General features: G+C 39.9%; 1 protein-coding gene across 3 annotated transcripts in view; it reads right to left on the bottom strand.

The window, feature by feature from the left end:
• The window catches only part of ARHGAP26 (Rho GTPase activating protein 26), a 608,729-nt gene that overhangs the window by 133,361 nt on the left and 454,623 nt on the right, over positions 1-20,745 (bottom strand). For all 3 annotated transcript variants that reach the window (XM_073651266.1, XM_073651268.1, XM_073651267.1), the window contains exon 21: positions 17,452-17,487. In XM_073651266.1, the coding sequence (XP_073507367.1) occupies positions 17,452-17,487 (36 nt within the window). The remainder of the gene's footprint in view (positions 1-17,451; positions 17,488-20,745) is intronic.

The raw sequence follows: 20,745 nt of genomic DNA, 5'->3' as shown, positions 1-20,745 counted from the left end.
GCAAGTCTTCCAGGTCCTGAAGCAGCAAAACAGCCCCAGACAATCACACTACCACCACTGTATTTTACTGTTGGTATGATGTTCCTTTTCTGAAATGCTGTGTTACTTCTACGCCAGATGTAATGGGACATACACCTTCTAAAAAGTTCAACTTTTGTCTTGTCAGTCCACAGAGTATTCTCCCAAAAATCTTGGCGATCATCAAGATGTTTTATGGCAAAACTGAGATGAGCCTTTATGTCCTTTTTGCTCAGCAGTGGTTTTCGTCTTGGGACTCTGCCATGCATGCCATTTTTGCTCAGTTTCTTTCTTATGGTAAAGTCATGAACACTGACCTTAACTAAGACCTGAAGTTCTTTGGATGTTGCTTTGTGACCTCTTGGATGAGTTGTCGCTGTGTTCTTGGGGTAATTTTGGTAGGCCGTCCACTCCTGTGAAGGTTCCATGTTTTCACCATTTGTGGATAATCGCTCTCACTCTAGTTCACTGGAGTCCCAAAGCTTTAGAAATGTCTTTATAACCTTCTCCAGACTGTTAGCTCTCAATTACTTTGTTTCTCATTTGTTCCTGAATTTCTTTGGATCGCAGCATGATGTCTAGCACTTGAGGATCTTTTGGTCTACTTCACTTTGTCAGGCAGGTCCTATGTAAGTGATTTCTTGATTGAGAACAGGTTTGGCAGTAATCAGGCCTGCGTATGGCTAGGGAAATTGAACTCCGCTTCCCAAAGATGTGATAAACCACAGTTAATTTATGTTTTAAGGAAGGGAGGGGGCAACCATTTTTTCACACAGGGCCCTGTAGGTTTGGATTTCTTTTTCCCTTAATAATAAAGACCTTCATTTAAAAACTGCATTTCGTGTTGACTAGTGTTATCTTTGTCAAATATTTAAATTTGTTTTGTGATCTGAAACATTTAAGTGTGACAAGCATGAAAAAGAATAAGAAATCAGGAGGGGGCAAACACTGTTTCACACCACTGTATATGTATATATAAATGGGATTCACTCTTCCAGGTAGGCATTAGGTAGCGTTCACACAGGCAAATGTCGTTTTGGTCAGAAGATGAGCAGATTTATTGCTTTCATAAAACTCCAAGGAATTCAAAAACCAAGAACAGCGTCTTCTGGGCACAAAGGTATAACTGCAAACAAACAGTCTATTTAGCAGAGCACATATGTCAGTGCGGGCTCGTGATGGTTATATATGTCATATAGCATTAAGGGGTTGAAAAAAACTTGTTGGAATTAAAGTAGATTTGCAAACAGTGGTCTAAAATTTCTTGACTTTAATAATAAATACTGGCATATGATTATAGGGAGCAGATATAACTTATAGGGGTAAATTACATTTTCACATGGATGTTAGACAAGGCCAACTAGCAAAAAAGCACTGATGGTTGTAAATTCTAGAGGGCAATGTCCTCAGGACAGGTTTCCTTTAAAATATACACCAACCAAGAAATGAAAGGTGGAAAATCAAAAATCACATAAGTGGACTTCCTCTGGGAAAAATATGGAGAACATAGATTTATCTGGTTTATAATTTAAGTCGACTAACTTTTATGGGGTTTTTGCTTTGTGAAATTTTCTTTTTTTTAATACTTTGTTAGAAGTAACTTCATAATACATGCATCTATTATAATATTAGAAATAAATGCCCGACACAGGACCAACCCACCCATTCCTAAGCAGAGAAAGGAAGAGAGAAGGAAAGAAAAACTATTATATGTGTAATAAAGGCGAATGGATGAGCTCACCTCTAAAGTTCCAACTATTATGCCTTTTAAGAACTAAAGCAACAGTTTGTACACCGCTCCCGATTCATTATTGCATATGCGTCTGTTTTTGTTTTCAAGTTTTTATTCTTTTTGCACCTTTTTTGTTTGTGCCTTATCTTTCCATTTGTGCCATATTTTATGTGTTTGCCCATTTGTTTTTTTTTAAATTTGCCACTGTAGGCAGAGTTTAGGGTTTCCAAATGTTTTCGCCTGATTCATCCTTTGCGGCCTTCGAGAAATGTACTCTAGTCTCCCCTACCCCGGCATGATGTTACCCACACCTGAAAATTTGGTGTCATTTGTGTACCATTTTAAAAAACATGCTTTTTGCTCATAAAAATAACAAAGAGGTTAAATACAAAAACAAGGAGAATTTTTGACAAAATATAAACAGTGTGCACCATTTTGAAAAATTTGGTGCAAAAGAACAGCCATGAATCCCTCAAAACAAAGTGACTTAAAAAAAAAACCAAATGATGAATTGGGGACATACTGTATAAATACAATTTGAAATAAGAGACCTGCTGAGAACAGATGTTATTTAGAGGTTTATTGTTAGGAAGCCAAGGGCTTACAAAGAATACTTTGAACTCTATCATAAGCTCACTTCCTTCTAAATTATGAAGCTATAGATAACACTCTTAACCAGACCAAGGGACGGTCTCAAGTTAAAAATATATTTGGATAATATATGGCAAGCCATACAGGAGAGGCTTTTGTAGGACCCTGAACCTGTGTGGAAAACCGGATTCTCATGACCCATTTGACAAATATTAGCAGGCACTGGAAAGAAGGCCAGGCATCCCTCTCTTTAATACTATATTTCAACAATGAGGATTTGGAGAGATTTTCTGCAGCATTTCTGTACCTTTTAGAAAATTAGGTTAAATTTTTCATTTCGCTTTAGAGTCTTTTTTTCACATGAGTTTTTATCACATTTTTGACACTGCTTTTTTTCTCCTTTGCTAGGTCATGCTTTAGATATAGCTGTTTTGTTTTTCATACTTCCTGGTATTTGGCTTTGACAAAACTTTATTGGTACAGTGATGTGCGAATTAAATGGATTTTTTGCTGCGTTTCCGCAATGGAAAAACAATAAAAAAAGTTTATGCTTTTACCTGTGGATTTTCCGCATCTAATGCCATTCTATGGGGAAAACCAGTATATAAAATTCAGCATACCTGCTTAAGAAATTATCATGTTGCAGTTTTCAAACACACACCACAGGTCAGTTTACGTAGAAGAGCACAGTGGACAGGAGATTTCTATAAATCCCATCCACTTTGCTGGAACTGTAAAATGTTGCATTTTTTGCGCAGTAAAGATATGCATCTTCAAAACCACACCAACAACTCATTGTGGGAACTTCTTCTAAGAGTAATGAACAGAGCCAAGTATCTTTTGGTTTATTATTGGCCTGAATAATATTAGGATGGCTCCATCATAAAAAAAATGTGTTTCACTTTTGAATACAATGACAAAATGTTGGCAACAATAAACATACTAGGCTACTAGGGAACAAACCCGATCTTGTGATTGTCATCATATATACTGTACCTTCCTTCCTCCTTTCTTTTCCTTTAGGTTAAAAGGAACTACCATACAGAACTATGTGCACACGACTCTGGCGGTTCTTGTCCTGAAGCGGCTTCGCTTTGTTGTGGTTTTTTCCGGCGGCTTCGTCTCTCTTTTCACTTAACACTATAGCATCGAGCGGTGTCCTGGTGGAAGCCGCCTGATGAGTGAGCATATTATCTCTTAACTACTTCACGGTTTCCGAAACCAGAAGTGGTTAAAAGAAGTTAGATAAGACAGAATGTGCACAGTTGTTTTGTTACTTTTTTGCAGCGATCTTCTGGTGCTTTTCATGTGGATTTCAGGCAGAATACTTAATTTTTTTCAAATTTTCTATATCAATGATATATCTTTCTAATTGGAGAGGTTTTCTCCAGTGCAATACAATCTATTAATGTGAAACATAAAAAAAAAGAAAGAAAGCATGGTTTAAAAGAAAAAAAACTGGACATGGAAATTCAGCTTAAATTTTATTTTTTTCTGATGAATATACAAATTGTGTTACATATCATGTAACTCTGTGAACTTTACTTTAAGTGGCATGTCTATCTGTCAGTACATCCTGCAGCTCTAATTTGCCAACAGGGTTACTGATAACGGGCTCTGTTTCACCAAACGGGGCAGATTAGCTATTGAAAACGTGCCAGAATTTTGTCTCCAATTCATGAATTTAAAATCAGGATTATTCTGAAATAAACTATATAAAGAGGTGTGTGCAAGCATCCATATATATACAAACCTCATCCCAAATCTACAACAATGGAGTTCAAGAAAATATAGGTATATAAACAAAATAGGTCATAAAAGAGCAAGGCAGCCCTGTGAGATAAAAGTGAACTTGTTGAGAACTACTGTGGTCTCACTACAGATTTCATTGAGGTAGACGGGACATGGGATGTAGGATTCTGAAAATGTGCAGTGCTGATAGGAGTGACCAGAGTGTAAACCACAATCTTGGCAGCCTGTCTCCAGCTGTCAAGCACATAATGCACAAGACTAACTGTAATTCGGTTTCAGAGAGACTTCCTAAAACTGTCAGCACTTAATAACAGAGTAGTAATTAGTTTCAGATCAATGGTTAATATTAATGTAATTATACCTTCTAATTCACACCATTTAATTCCATATTCTGCTAGTGCAACTAAATCATCTTCATCATGGTTTGTAACCAGTGGAGCATGGCCTCTGCTAAATGTTACCAGTGTTTCCCACTGGTAAATACATTTATTCAGTTTCCCACAGGGATCAAACACCATGTTTAAACTCTCCAAATCACCTTCATATAATTCTAATTGTTTAGACAGTAAGCTCTTAAGTATGAGATTTGGCACTAGAAAAATCGCTGGGTCACACTAACATATGAAGAAGCCGCCAGGCAACATGGTTATGAAAGTTAAGAAATCCACATCTACTGATCCAAGGGGGAGATGCAACAAAAACATAACTACTATTAAAGAGGACGTGTTGCCAGATTAAAACTGTCCAGTTTTTGCTCTTATTTTATTCTTGCTACTTCTCCGAGTATTCTATGTTTTTTTTTTAGAATTCGCCCTTACGGTTCCAGAAATATTGGGAACTTTTATTTAGAGCTAATTTTTATGGTCTTTAAAAGGGGGCATGGATCACAGGGTAATAATTCAGAGCAGCCCAGAGGCAGCCCCCTAGAGAGTCCTGTGACCTATGCCTCCTTTGTAAACACCATAAAACATAGCAGTAACACAAAGGCCCATATCTCTGGAACCATATCGTGGATCTCAAAACAAAAAACCCCCAGAATACTCAGTGGAATAAAATAAGTGTAAAACTGAACTCTTTTGACTTGGTGACAGGTCCTCTAAGTTAATTTTCCATACCCCAATCTACGGTGTTGTAGACTGGATATATAAAATTCTTACGCGCAAAATCCCCATAAAAACAATGAATTTTAATGGATAAACATTAAAACCAAATCTCCAACATAAACAAACACAAAACAAAAACACTAATAGTAGCCCTATTAGATAAAGAGCCAATTAGAAAACTTGGTGATACAGCACTTTATGTTAAAGAGCAAAATGGGCACTGCAACATAATAATAGTATACCATATTAGCCCCCATGATTGATACTGCCGAGCCAGGGAGGTTGTCAACCTGTAAACAAATGGAAATTACGCCCCCGCTCACCGATGACTGTCCCCAGGACACCCTGGATATCCCTAATAAAGTGTATACAAAAGAATATATATATGTATATATACATACACACACACATACATACACGCAGGGTCAGCTACAGGTTTTTGTGGGCCCTGGGCGAAAGAGTCTCAGTGGGCCCCTTTAACACATAACATGATTCATGATGCACAGATACCGCAGAGAAATATATATACACTACAGTTCAAAGTTTGGGGTCACCTTCACAATTTTGTGTTTTCCATGAAAACTTATACTTTTATTTATCAAATGAGTGGCAAAATGATTAGAAAATATAGTCCAGACAATGACAAGGTTAGAAATAATGATTTATATTTGAAATTATAATTTTCTCCTTCAAACTTTGCTTTTGTCAAAGAATGCTCCCTTTGCAGCAATTACAGCATTGCAGACCTTTGGCATTCTAGCTGTTAATTTGCTGAGGCAATCTTGAGAAATTTCCCCCCCATGCTTCCTGAAGCCCCTCCCACAAGTTCGATTGGCTTGATGGGAACTTTTTGCATAAAATACGGTCAAGCTGCTCCCACAACAGCTCAATGGGGTTGAGATCTGGTGACTGCGCTGGCCACTCCATTACAGATAGAAGACCAGCTGCCTGCTTCTTCCCTAAATAGTTCATGCATAATTTGGAGGTGTGCTTTGGGTCATTGTCCTGTTGTAGGATGAAATTGGCTCCAATCAAGCGTTGTCCACAGGGTATGGCATGGCGTTGCAAAATAGAGTGATAGCCTTCCTTATTCAAAATCCCACTTACCTTGTCCAAATCTCCCACTTTACCAGCACCAAAGCAACCCCAGACCATCACATTACCTCCACCATGCTTGACAGATGGCATCAGGCACTCTTCCAGCATCTTTTCAGTTGTTCTGGGCCTCACAAATGTTCTTCTGTGTGATCCAAACACCACAAACTTTGATTCGTCTGTCCATAAAACTTTTTTCCAATCTTCCTCTGTCAAATGTCTGTGTTCGTTTGCCCATATTAATCTTTTCCTTTTATTAGCCAGTCTCAGATATGGCTTTTTCTTTGCCACTTTGCCCTGAAGGCTAGCATCTCAGAGTTGCCTCTTCACTGTAGATGTTGACACTGGCGTTTTGCGTGTACTATTTAATGAAGCTGGCAGTTGAGGAGCTGTAAGGCGGATCTCAAACTAGAGAGTCTAATGTACTTGTCTTGATGCTCAGTTGTGCAGCGGGGCCTCCCACTTCTCTTTCTACTCTGGTTAGAGCCTGTTTGTGCTCTCCTCTGAAGGGAGTAGTACACCCCGTTGTAGGAAATCTTCAGTTTCTTGGCAATTTCTCGCATGGAACAGCCTTCATTTCTAAGAACAAGAATAGACTGTCGAGTTTCATATGAACGTTCTCTTTTTCTGGCCATTTTGAGAGTTTCATAGAACAAACAAATGTAATGCTCCAGATTCTCAACTAGCTCAAAGGAAGGTCAATTTTATAGCTTCTCAAATCAGCCAAACCGTTTTCAGCTGGGCTAACATACTTCTGCAAGAGTTTTCTGGGGCTTTCTAAACATCCATTAGCCTTCTTACACAGTTAGCAAAAACAATGTACCATTAAAACACTCGAGTGGTGGTTGTTGGAAATGGGCCTCTATACACCTACAGTATGTAGATATTGCAATAAAAACAAGCCGTTTGCAGCTAGAATAGTCATTTACCACATTAACAATGTATAGAGTGTATTTCTGATTCATTTAATGTTCGCTTCATTGAAAAAAAAATCAGCTTTTCTTTCAAACACAATGAAATTTCTAAATGACCCCAAACTTTTGAACGGTAGTGTATATAGTACAATGCCAAAGATTTCACTTCTTTCATTACATTACCGATATCTATTGTAAATTCCACAATAGCTCAGAAACCGGCGAATCGCTCCATACAGAATACTGGCCCCCATAAAATGCTCCATACAGGATACTGGCCCCTATATATTGCTCCATACAGGATACTGCCCCCCATATAACTCTCCATACAGGCTGCTCCCCCTACATAATACCTCATTGCAGGCTGTTCTCCCCACATAATGCCCCACGCAGGCTGTTCCCCCCTTATAATGCCCCATGCTGGATGTCATCCCCCTTGTAATGCCCCATGCTGGATGTCACACATCCCCCTCCCTTATAATGCCCCATGCAGTATGGCACTCCCCCCCCTTTTAATGCCCCATGCAGTATGGCACCCCCCCCTTTTAATGCCCCATGCTGTATGGCACTCCCCCCCTTTTAATGCCCCATGCAGTATGTCACATACACCCCTCCTTTATAATGCCCCATGCAGTATGTCACTCCCCCCCTTTTAATGCCCCATGCAGTATGTCACCTTCCCTTTTAATGCCCCATGCAGTATGGCACTCCCCCCCCTATTAATGCCCCATGCAGTATGGCACCCCCCCTTTTAATGCCCCATGCAGTATGTCACACACACCCCTCCTTTATAATGCCCCATGCAGTATGTCACTCCCCCCCTTTTAATGCCCCATGCAGTATGTTACACCCTCCCTCCCTTATAATGCCCCATGCAGGATGTCACCCCCCCTCCCTTTTAATGCTCCATGCAGGATGTGACACCACCCCCCATTTTAATCCCCCATGCAGGATGTCACACATCCCCTCCCTTATAATGCCCCATGCAGGATGTCACCCCCCCTTTTAATGCCCCATGCAGGATGTCACACACCCCCTTTTAATGCCCCATGCAAGATGTCCCATGCAGGATGGCACACCCTCCCTCTTTTATAATGCCCGATGCAGGATGTCACACCCCCCCTCCCTTATAATGCCCGATGCAGGATGTCACACCCCTCCCTTTTAATGCCCCATGAACGAGGTCATCCCCCCTCCCTTTTAATGTCCCATGAACGAGGTCACCCCCCCTCCCTTTTAATGCCCCATGCAGGATGTCACACACCCCCCTCCTTTATAATGCCCCATGAAGGATGTCACCCCCCCTTTTAATGCCCCATGCAGGATGTCACCCCCCCTTTTAATGCCCCATGCAGGATGTCACACCCTCCCTCCCTTATTATGCCCGATGCAGGATGTCACACATCCCCCCTTTTAATGCCCCATGCAGGATGTCAAACCCCCCTCCCTTATAATGCCCCATGCAGGATGTCACACCTCCCCTCCCTTATACTGCCCCATGCAGGATGTCAAACCCCCCCTTTAAATGCCCCATGCAGGATGTCACACCCCCCCTTTTAATGCCCCATGCGGATGTCACCCCCCCTTTTAAAATGGGGGTGACATCCTGCATGGGGCATTATACGGGAGGGGGACCAGCCTGCGTGGGGTATTAGAAAGGGGGGGACAGCCTGTGTGGTGCATTATGTGGGGGGGAACAGCCTGCATGAGGAATTATGTGGGGGGGAACAGCCTGCATGGAGCATTATGTGGGGGCACAGCCTGCATGAGGAATTATGTGGGGGGAACAGCCTGCATGGAGCATTATGTGGGGGCATAGCCTGCATGGAGCATTATATGGGGGCCAGTATCCTGTATGGAGCATTATATGGGGGCCAGTATCCTGTATGGAGCATTATATGGGGGCCAGTATCCTGTATGGAGAATTGTATAGAGGCCAGTATCCTGTATGAAGCGTTATATGGGGGCAAGTATCCTGTATTGAGCATTAAATAGGGGCCAGTATCCTGTATGGAGCATTTTATGGGGGCCAGTATCCTGTATGGAGCATTTTATGGGGGCCAGTAGTCTGTATGGAGCGATACGCCCATTTCTGAGCTATTGTGGAATGTACAATAGATATCGGTCATGTAATGTAAGAAGTGAAATCTTTGGCATTGTACTATATATATATATATATATATATACAGGGTGGTCCAAAAGTAGGTGGCCAGAAAATAATAACATTTATTTTGATTTATATATATATATAATTATATTTACTAACACAAGAATAACATTGACAATTAAATTTTATTCTGAACAATAATACAAAAGCCCTTAAATTTTATCAACGCAGGTGCTCAAACTGTTTTCTTTTACAATTTACACAGCTTTGAAGTCTGCCTCTTACGCTTTGACAAACTTTTTTGCACAAGTCTATTTGGGTATTAATTTCTTGAAATGCATCTCTTATGTAATTTTTAAAATCACTGACACTTTTTGTTTTTGGACTATAAACTTTGTCCTTGAGTACTCCCCAAAAGAAAAAATCCATTGGGGTCAAGTCTGGTGAATGTGCCGGCCAATCAAGTGGGCCTCTTCGGCCAATCTATTTATTAGGAAATGTTTCATGGAGATACTCGCGGACTACTCTTGAATAATGTGGAGGGTCCCCATCTTGTTGGAAATAAAGGTCATTTGAATTAGGCTGTTGCTGTAACTGGGGAACAACTTGATTCATTAGAATTTCGAGATACTTATCTCCTGTGACTGTTCCATCAAAAAATATTGGTTCTAAAACACCAAAACTTGAAATACCACCCCAAACATTGACCCCAGGCTCATTTACTTGTTGCTCTAATGTTAAATGCATGTTCCCATTATACCAGTAAATACAATTATGTCTGTTAATATGGCCGGATAATTTGAAAGAAGCGTCATCACTCCACATAATGTTATCTAAAATTACTGGATTTTCTTCAATTTCGTTAAGCATAACCTTATTACACTTTCTGTCCACCTACTTTTGGACCACCCTGTATATATTTCTCTGCGGTATCTGTGCATCATGAATCGTGGTATGTGTTAAAGGGGCCCACTGAGACTTTTGCCCAGGGCCCACAAAAAACCTGGAGCCGGTCCTGTATATACACACACACACACTATATCTATATATATATCCATGCAAAAATGTACTATTTATAGTGCTTTGTGCCTCTAGATCATGTGAGGTCCATGATGCTCTATGGTGCGATCATGTGATCACAATGTGACAGATGTTGTGGGCGATAATCCCTTTTCCAAGATGGCACCGGTATACCAGGTCTTCTAGTGCACAGATGCGGAAGTCCTTACCTCCTATGCTGACATGCGTGGTATTAGCTACAGAGACGCCGAGATTTTGGCGCTATATGCAAATGCAAATTGGGGTGAGCCATGTTTTCCTTTTGTATACACAGCTGCTGCATATGATCAATATGTATTGATATGAGTATTATGGCTATAAGCCTGTTTACATTGTATTTTTGCACTATGTCACTTAACACTGATTATGCACCATCATGTCTTGTAATGTTATTTATCTGAAAGGTTATGTGTATTATGCACTTTTCATGTAATTGCTGCTGATTACCATTGTAATTAGATCGCCTTAAAAACGCTGCACTTGCACCTTACCGATGCTTGAGAAAGGTCTACAATTCTGGACCGAAACGTTGCCATATGGGATATTAAATCTTATCACTGGGCTATTAAACCTTATTACTTTATTCTACTCTGTGTGCTGCCTCCATTTTTGCATGGATATCTTAAGAGTCTGGTATGTACGTGGGGGGCTTCTTTTTTTTGCACCAAAAACATTTTTTTGTGCTGTTTCCTATTTTTTTTTATATCTATCTATCTATCTATCTATCTATCTATCTATCTATCTATCTATCTATCTATCCACAGTGCATTGTGAAAGTATTTGGCCCCCTTGAACTTTTTTACCTTTTGCCACATTTCTGGCATCAAACAAAGATATAAAATTCTATTTTTTGGGGGAAGAATCAACAACAAGTGGGACAAAATCGTGAAGTGGAATGAAATTTATTGGATATTTTAAACTTTTTTAACAAATTAAAAACTGAAAAGTGGGGCGTGCAATATTATTGTGCCCCTTTACTTTCAGTGCAGCAAACTCACTCCAGAAGTTCAGTGAGGATCTCTGAATGATCCAATGTTATCCTAAATGACTGGTAATGATAAATAGAATCCACCTGTGTGTAATCAAGTCTCCGTATAAATGCACCTGCTCTGTGATAGTCTCAGGGTTCTGTTTCAAGAGCAGAGAGCATCATGAAGACCAAGGAACACACCAGGCAGGTTCGAGATACTGTTGTGGCAAAGTTTAAAGCCGGATTTGGATACAAAAAGATTTCCCAAGTTATAAACATCTCAAGGAGCACTGTACAAGCGATCATAATGAAATGGAAGGAGTATCAGACCACTGCAAATCTACCAAGACCCGGCCGTCCCTCTAAACTTTCATCTTGAACAAGGAGAAGACTGAACAGAGATGCAGCCAGAAGGCCCATGATCACTCTGGATGAACTGCAGAGATCTACAGCGGAGGTGGGAGAGTCTGTCCATAGGAGACTTTTTATGGATATCTTTGAGAAATGGCAAGAAGAAAGCCATTTCTCAAAGATATCCATAAAAAGTCTCATTTGAAGTTGGCCACAAGCCAGACCAAACATGTGGAATAAGGTGCTCTGGTCAGATGAAACCAAAATCAAACTTTTTGGCCACAATGCAAAACGATATGTTTGGCGTAAAAGCAACACCGCTCATCACCCTCAAAACACCATCCCCACTGTCAAACATGGTGGTGGCAGCATCATGGTTTGGACCTGCTTTTCTTCAGCAGGGACAGGGAAGATGGTTAAAAATGATGGGAAGATGGACGGAGCCAAATACAGGACCATTCTGGAAGAAAACCTGTAGGAGTCTGCAAAAGACCTGAGACTGGGACGGAGATTTATCTTCCAACAAGACAATGATCCCAAACATAAAGCAAAATCTACAATAGAATGGTTCAAAAATAAACGTATCCAGGTGTTAGAATGGCCAAGTCAAAGTCCAGACCTGAATCCATTCGAGAATCTGTGGAAAGAGCTGAAAACTGCTGTTCACAAACGCCCTCCATCCAACCTCAATGAGCTCGAGCTGTTTTGCAAGGAAGAATGGGCAAGAATTTCAGCCTCTCAATGTACAAAACTGATAAAGACATACCCCAGGCGACTTGCAGCTGTAATCGCAGCAAAAGGTGGCGCTACAAAGTATTAACTCAAGGGGGCCGAATAATATTGCACGCCCCACTTTTAATTTGTTAAAAAAGTTTAAAGTATCCAATAAATTTCGTTCCACTTCATGATTGTGTCCCACTTGTTGTTGATTCTAACCAAAAAAATTAGAATTTTATATCTTTATGTTTGAAGCCAGAAATGTGGCAAAAGGTAGAAAAGTTCACAATGCACTGTGTGTGTATATGCTATAATATATATATATATATATATATATATATATATATATATATTATATACATACATACACACACACCCTAGCTATTGGGCCCATTCTACGCCCAGGTGGCGAGCATTTTTATTGGTATATGGTCTCCCATGCTGGTATGTGCTGCTCCCATCGTGGTATTTGTCCTGTTCCTCCATCCTGTTATGTGCTGCCCTCATCCGAATCCTGGTATGCGTGGCACCCCTCACCTCCAATCCTGGTATGTGTGGCAGCCCTCACCCCCAATCCTGGTACGCTTGGCACCCCTCACCCCCCAATCCTGGTATGCGTGGCCCCCCTCAACACCCAATCCTGGTATGCGTGGCTCCCTCACCCCCCAATCCGGGTATGCGTGGCCCCCTCATCCCTTTCACGCTGTACACATACAAAAAAAAACACTTATACTCACCTTTCTTCCCTGTGCTCCAGCGCTGCAGTGTCCCATTCTGCTGGAGGCTGGGGGAGGAGTGTGGTGCCGGAGTACGCGCGTGCCCATACCGCACTGTACCATTTTGCTGAAGACACACTGTAAAATGGCGCCGGACAGCGCTATGCGCATATTCCAACGCCTTTACTCCGCCCCCGGTCTCCGGGCAGAAGAGAGGCGCCGCGGCAACGCTCCTTCTGGTCAGGTAAGTATGTAAGTATGGCGCCGGAGATCGCGGTATGCATTCAGTGTCTTTCCCCTCCAGATATCAGTTCATCAGGATACTCAAAGGAAAAAGAAACGGTAAAGGTCAATAACAAGCCCAGCAGATAATATGCCCAAAATGTGCAGGGATCCAGTGTTTTATGGTCCAGGCTGATGACATAACATGTTAAATAAAGACCAGAGAACAAAGCAGATATATTAAGATGGTCCCTATCCTCGTAATCGCGCATATGCCTGAATTCAAAATGACCCGAGATGCATATGCTCAGTGTCCGGTCATTAAAGTTCCAGAGCAGATAATGACACGATCTGCACATATGAACTTCCATCGTATTAACGATGAGCGCATGTGTACCAGGTACCATGATGATTGCGTACATCGCGCATGAGCTCAATGATTCAGTGGCCTCATACCAGAGACTACGGCCATGTTTCATGATGTCATGAAATCCATTGCGCCTGTGCAGAGCCATTGCTGATAAAGAATAATTGGCGATACTTTCCTTTAGTATAGTAGAATAATGGCATAGGTGCCGTAGTATCACTAATCCTGCATATAGACTCCACAATGTCCCATATTCTACAGCAGCACCATTAGAGCTCATACATATGTTGTCTATTAATAATTTAAGGCAAACTTGGAAAATAATATCATATACCATTGTGTATGAATATAGAGAACTATGTTCATATTAATTCTAAACAATCAATGCTCAATAAAGAAAAATAGTCATTAGTAGGGACGGATTATGTTCTCAAAATACATACATATGTGATTTGGGCCAAACAGGAGCACTCAAGTTATATGATAATGAATCTTTAGTCGAATGTCACGATAACAGGTATCCAATGATGAATATGAATGGCCCAATTAAATGGAGCCCAAATTAAATATGGCAGAAAGAGATTATAAGCCTGGCTACCAAGATGCAATATTATATTAGACAACTGCATCATATAAAACAACCATATGTCAAATGTTCATTAAGACATCGTGGGGACAATGAATCTAACAAAAAGATCTACTGACACATTTTGAAGAAATCAATTTGCTCCAATCCGCATTAGTTTTTTGCTTCACGACTTTAATAGCACAGAAAGAAATCTCTTTAAAAAAGCACTCCCATCAAAATTTTTATCCTCTTAATATATTAGTCACTGTGTACTTATAATTGCTCATTTTGCATTTCTACCTAGCTAATTCTTCTCTTTTCCATTAGGTCTATGACACCACATGATTAAAAACAGACTAGCTGAACCCTTCTAAACTCTATGTAGAAACAGGAAGTCTCTTTTCCCTGCATGAGTCATAAGTCACTGCAAAAGTCCCTGTTAGGGGGAGGAGTGGAGCAGCTGGGTCAGGAGTTGAAGAGGGCTGATGACTTATGCATGGAAAAGAGACTTCCGGTTTCTACATGGAGAAGAGAAAAGAGAGCAATTAACTGGGTAGAATGGCAAATGAGCAATTGTAAGTACACAGCGCTATATAATATGATGATTGCAATATATTAAGAGGATAAAAAGTTTGATGGGAGAAGTGCTCCTTTAATATCACCTTGATGACAATTAACTATGTGTCGTACAATTGGTATATCTCACTTATACCTTATATGTCCAAGATGTTCTCCTATACGTCTTCTAAACTCACATTTAGTTTTGCCTATATAATTGAGGGGGCAGGAACAAGTAGCCATATACAGTATAGACCAAAAGTTTGGACACACCTTCTCATTTAAAGATTTTTCTGCATTTTCATGACTTTGAAAATTGTACATTCACACTGAAGGCATCAAAACTATGAATTAACACATGTGGAATTACAGTGCCTACAAGTAGTATTCAACCCCCTGCAGATTTAGCTGGTTTGATAAGATGCAAATAAGTTAGAGCCTTCAAACTGCAAACGAGAGTAGGTTTTATGAACAGAAGCATAAATCTTACAAACCAAAAAGTTATGTTGCCCAGTTGAATTTTATTAAATTTTAAACATAAAAGTGTGGGTCAATTATTATACAACCCCTATGTTTAATATTTTGTGGAATAACCCTTGTTTGCAATTACAGCTAATAATCGTCTTTTATAAGACCTGATCAGGCCGGCACAGGTCTGTGGAGTTATCTTGGCCCACTCCTCCATGCAGATCTTCTCCAAGTTATCTAGGTTCTTTGGGTGTCTCATGTGGACTTTATTCTTGAGCTCCTTCCACAAGTTTTCAATTGGGTTAAGGTCAGGAGACGGACTAGGCCACTCCAACACCTTGACTTTTTCCCTCTTGAACCAGGCCTTGGTTTTCTTGGCTGTGTGCTTTGGGTCGTTGTCTTGTTGGAAGATGAAATTACGACCCATCTTAAGATCCTTGATGGAGGAGCGGAGGTTCTTGGCCAAAATCTCCAGGTAGGCCGTGTTATCCATCTTCCCATGGATGCGGACCAGATGGCCAGGCCCCTTGGCTGAGAAACAGCCCCACAGCATGATGCTGCCACCACCATGCTTGACTGTAGGGATGGTATTCTTGGGGTCGTATGCAGTGCCATCCAGTCTCCAAACGTCACGTGTGTGGTTGGCACCAAAGATCTCGATCTTGGTCTCATCAGACCATAGAACCTTGAACCAGTCTGTCTCAGAGTCCTCCAAGTGATCATGAGCAAACTATAGACGAGCCTTGACATGACGCTTTGAAAGTAAAGGTACCATACAGGCTCGTCTGGAACGGAGACCATTGCGGTGGAGTACGTTACTTATGGTATTGACTGAAACCAATGTCCCCACTGCCATGAGATCTTCCCGGAGCTCCTTCCTTGTTGTCCTTGGGTTAGCCTTGACTCTTCGGACAAGCCTGGCCTCGGCACGGGAGGACACTTTCAAAGGCTGTCCAGGCTGTGGAAGGCTAACAGTAGTTCCATAAGCCTTCTACTTACGGATGATGCTCCCAACAGTGGAGACAGGTAGGCCCAACTCCTTGGAAAGGGTTTTGTACCCCTTGCCAGCCTTGTGACCCTCCACGATCTTGTCTCTGATGGCCTTGGAATGCTCCTTTGTCTTTCCCATGTTGACCATGTCTGGGTGCTGTTCACAAGTTTGGGGAGGGTCTTAAATAGTCAGAAAAGGCTGGCAAAAGAGATCTTTAATCCACACATGTGAAGTTCATTATTCTTGGTGCCTGAACTACTTCTTAATACTTTAGGGGAACCAAACAGAATTCTTGTGGTTTGAGGGGTTGAATAATAAATGACACTCTGAATTAACTTTTAACGTTTTTTAAAAGAAAAAAAAAAAATAAATAAATTTGCTGCAGTGCATTTCCCACTTCCAGGCTGATCTACAGTACAAATGTCACAATGCCAAGTTAATTCCGCATGTGTCAACCAGCTAAATCTGCAGGGGGTTGAATACTACTTGTAGGCACTGTATATACTTAACAAAAAAGTGTGAAACAACTGAAAATATGTCTTATATTCTAGGTTCTTCAAAGTAGACACCTTTTGCTTTGATGACTGCTTTGCACACTCTTGGCATTCTCTTGATGAGCTTCAAGAGGTAGTCACCGGAAATGGTCTGTCCAAACTTTTGGTCTGTACTATATATCACTCCCAAGCTTTAACAGTTGGCAAGATCCTTTTGATACCATTATTAATGTCAGACTGGAGATACTAACATTTCCCTGCAACCAATAAAACCTGTCCAGATGTATTGGCCACAGAAAAAAATATATTTTCTAGGAACAGATATGGTTTAAAAGGATTTTCTATGATTAAAACAAAAATACTTAAGGACTGCGGTAATGTAAAAAAACAAAAACAAAATAAAAAAAAACTTATATTCATTTGCTCAATTAGCCACTCAACGGGTCCCACAAGTGTTGTTCTTAACTCATCCTTTTTTGATGATATCATGTCAATTATTCATGTAACCACTGCTGTCTGTTAATGGCCTCAGAAATCTTACACTGTATACATTTTTTTTTTTTATTTAATGTGAACAGAACATTAGTTAAGTAAGCGATATACTAATTAAACAAATCAAACAGAATATTTCTGCATTAACCTTGTTTTCCTCACTTACCTTGATAAAACGCCCGATATATTTTTTGGGTTCAATCTGTAAAAGACACCAAGAGTGAAATATGAAACAATATGTCCTCCTCTATATAGACACATCATGATTAACTAAGATGAAAAAAGGGCAAAGTTTCATCTTTCCTTTAGAGTCACAAAGAAAAGAATTATATGTTATAGCTAGCATATACAAGAAAGGGCAAACATGCCCACGATATAAATAACTGAGCAGCTCACTTCTAGAACAGAAGATGTGCCACCCTTTCGCTCACGAATTGTGATAATTTTTCAATCTTCCACTACACATGGGATTATGGTGTTTAGGATTTGGAAGGCATTGTACAGAAGAAAATTACCGTTCTTTTATCTGACAATAAATGCTGTTTCCCGACATATATATTTCCTTGTCAGCACACAGCTGCTTCATTAGGATATTAAACAATGAATAGACCTCGACAATTGCACTAGATATCAGATTCTCAGAACAAAAGGGTTTTATTTTGCAAATGCACAATTAGTTGTTGGCATGGAAGTGTCCTGAGCATTGAAGTCAAAGAGGCTGAATGCTGGATTCCACGTCATTGTTTTATACGATCCAAAGCCTACTGGAATTTTTACACTTTACACTGCATAAATTGACGTATTATTATTATATTTAAGTATACTAGGCAAAATAGGGGAAAAGGGAGGCAAACATATGAATCTCTTAGCAAGGTTTTCACTTTCTTCAGAAAGATCCACATGAAAAGTGTGTAAACATGTGCATAAAGAGGTCATTGTCTGGATGCATTGGTTTAATGACAATAAAAAAGGGGCACTTTACATTTTTTCTATGCAGTCAAAAATCAGTGTCCAGACATAACTCTGTTAAATAGACAGAAGTTTGCCATATGCCATTGGAAACCTGTGGGAACGTTCTAGCATGCAGTTTGCTTTTTATACTTTTTTGTTACAGACATACTTTTGTTACGGATATACTGGACATACATCAGATATTTTGTTCTTCTGTATTGTGAACAGAATCTTCCTGAGGTAGCAGCATTGTAATATCATATTGCAAATACTGAAAAGAAGTAATAATAATGAAAATAAAGGCTTTTTGACAGCCTGTATGTGTTTTGTATAGTGCTACTTCAGTGAACATTAGTCGTAAAGACACCGTCTTTTAGTGATGCAAATTACTCAGATCCCAAGTCACTCACCACTGAAACCATCCTCTACACATCGAGTACATATGGTCTTTAACTTGGTTTCAAGATGAAACTAGATAATCTTGGGGCAATGCATGGAGACTCATAGAATTCTGTAATCATCTAGATCTGTAGACAAATACTATAATGTGGAATGTTGGTGGATGTTGTATTGTGTTGGATTCTGTGTAGCTAATGGATACTTTGTAAAGCTCAGCATATATTTTGATTTTAGAAGCATCTCCTTAAAAGTGAAATTTTAAGTATACTTATTTTCTATGTATGAATATAGCTATTAACATTATGTAATACTTTTGGTGAGATTTCAAATGCACATTAAGTACTCATCTTCCACTCCTACACAACTTTCTCATGCAATAAAAGAAAAAATACCATAATAACAGTCACCATTTTTTTCCATTTTAAGGACTGCAGTGGGGATCCCCTTAGGACACTACCTTTTTGCACAGTTCATATTGTTCAGTAGTTTGAATTTCCAACTATATCTAAATATGTTAGAAAATGCCAGGATCGCCCTCCGTAGAGACGATAGTGATGGTTTCTAACAAAGTCCTCTGAAAAGAGTTAGAAACCCTACGGGGTTGTCCCACGACTGACTTTGTAAAAGGAAAAAAACTACTTTCTAATAGTTTTTAAAATAAGTTTACAGTTGTTTTGACATATAAAAATGAACAAAAAATATATATTTTTTTCCTGACTTGGTTTCACCTCATTGCCATAGATGAATCCTACAATCATGGGCAGGCACACATCATCATAGTTTTTTTATTTCTTTCTTCCTATAATTCCTAAAACCCATTGCATAGGCTTCATCTTATCACAACATCACTGTAGACAGCTGCCTACCCATATTTAGCCATGTACATAGTCTCCTCTCAGTATATCTTACAATAACAAGCTAGAAACTATTTGTAGTGAGAACTAAAGAACTCACCCTTTTTCCCATTACGTGAGGTGGTCAAAGTGTTTTTTTTTGCTATGAATTTTAAGCAAATTGTGGCAAAACAAACAGATTCTCATATAGTTTAGACACAGCTCTCTCTAGACTTCTTACTCTATCCCTTGAAAATATATTAGAAACTGCACATTGCCATGCTGCGCATGTGTACATTCTCTGCCTGTCAGGATATTGGCATCTACACCTTCAGAGAAGCAAAGCTCAGCTTTCAGCTCGTCAGTGGAGAAACAGAGCATGTGCAGATCTGTACAAGTTATCCGACCATCTGAAAAAAGCAACAGTAATACAACAAAGGTTCATGTTTGTATATTGGTGATACTGTGCATGTCAGGCTCTTTACCAAACAATCACAGAAGAGACATTTTTTGGATGTACAGTACAGACCAAAAGTTTGGACACACCTCATTTAAAGATTTTTGTGTATTTTCATGACTATGAAAATTGTACATTCACACTGAAGGCATCAAAATATGAATTAACACATGTGGATTTAAATACTTAACAAAAAAGTGTGAAACAACTGAAAATATGTCTTATATTCTAGGTTCTTCAAAGTAGCCACCTTTTGCTTTGATGACAGCTTTGCACACTCTTGGCATTCTCTTGATGAGCTTCAAGAGGTAGTCACTGGAAATGGTCTTCATTTCACAGGTGTGCCCTGTCAGGTTTAATAAGTGGGATTTCTTGCCTTATAAATGGGTTTGGGACCATCAGTTGTGTTGTGCAGAAGTCTGGTGGATACACAGCTGATAGTCCTACTGAATAGACTGTTAGAATTTGTATTATGGCAAGAAAAGAGCAGCTAAGTAAAGAAAAATGAGTGCCCATCATTACTTTAAGAAATGAAGGTCAGTCAGTGTGAAAAATTGGGAAAACTTTGAAAGTGTCCCCAGGTGCAGTTGTAAAAACCATCAAGCGCTACAAAGAAACTGGCTCACATGAGGACCGCCCCAGGAAAGGAAGACCAAGAGTCACCTCTGCTTCTGAGGATAAGTTTATCCGAGTCACCAGCCTCAGAAATCGCAGGTTTACAGCGCTCAGATTAGAGACCAGGTCAATGACACACAAAGTTCTAGCAGCAGACACATCTGTACAACAACTGTTAAGAGGAGACTTTGTGCAGCAGGCCTTC

Source organism: Phyllobates terribilis, unplaced genomic scaffold (genome assembly GCF_046119375.1).
Source record: "Phyllobates terribilis strain yellow unplaced genomic scaffold, ASM4611937v1 Scaffold_11__3_contigs__length_659146591, whole genome shotgun sequence".
NCBI lineage: Eukaryota > Metazoa > Chordata > Amphibia > Anura > Dendrobatidae > Phyllobates > Phyllobates terribilis.
Note: the sequence above shows the minus strand (reverse complement) of the source record. Positions and strands in the feature narration are given on the sequence as shown.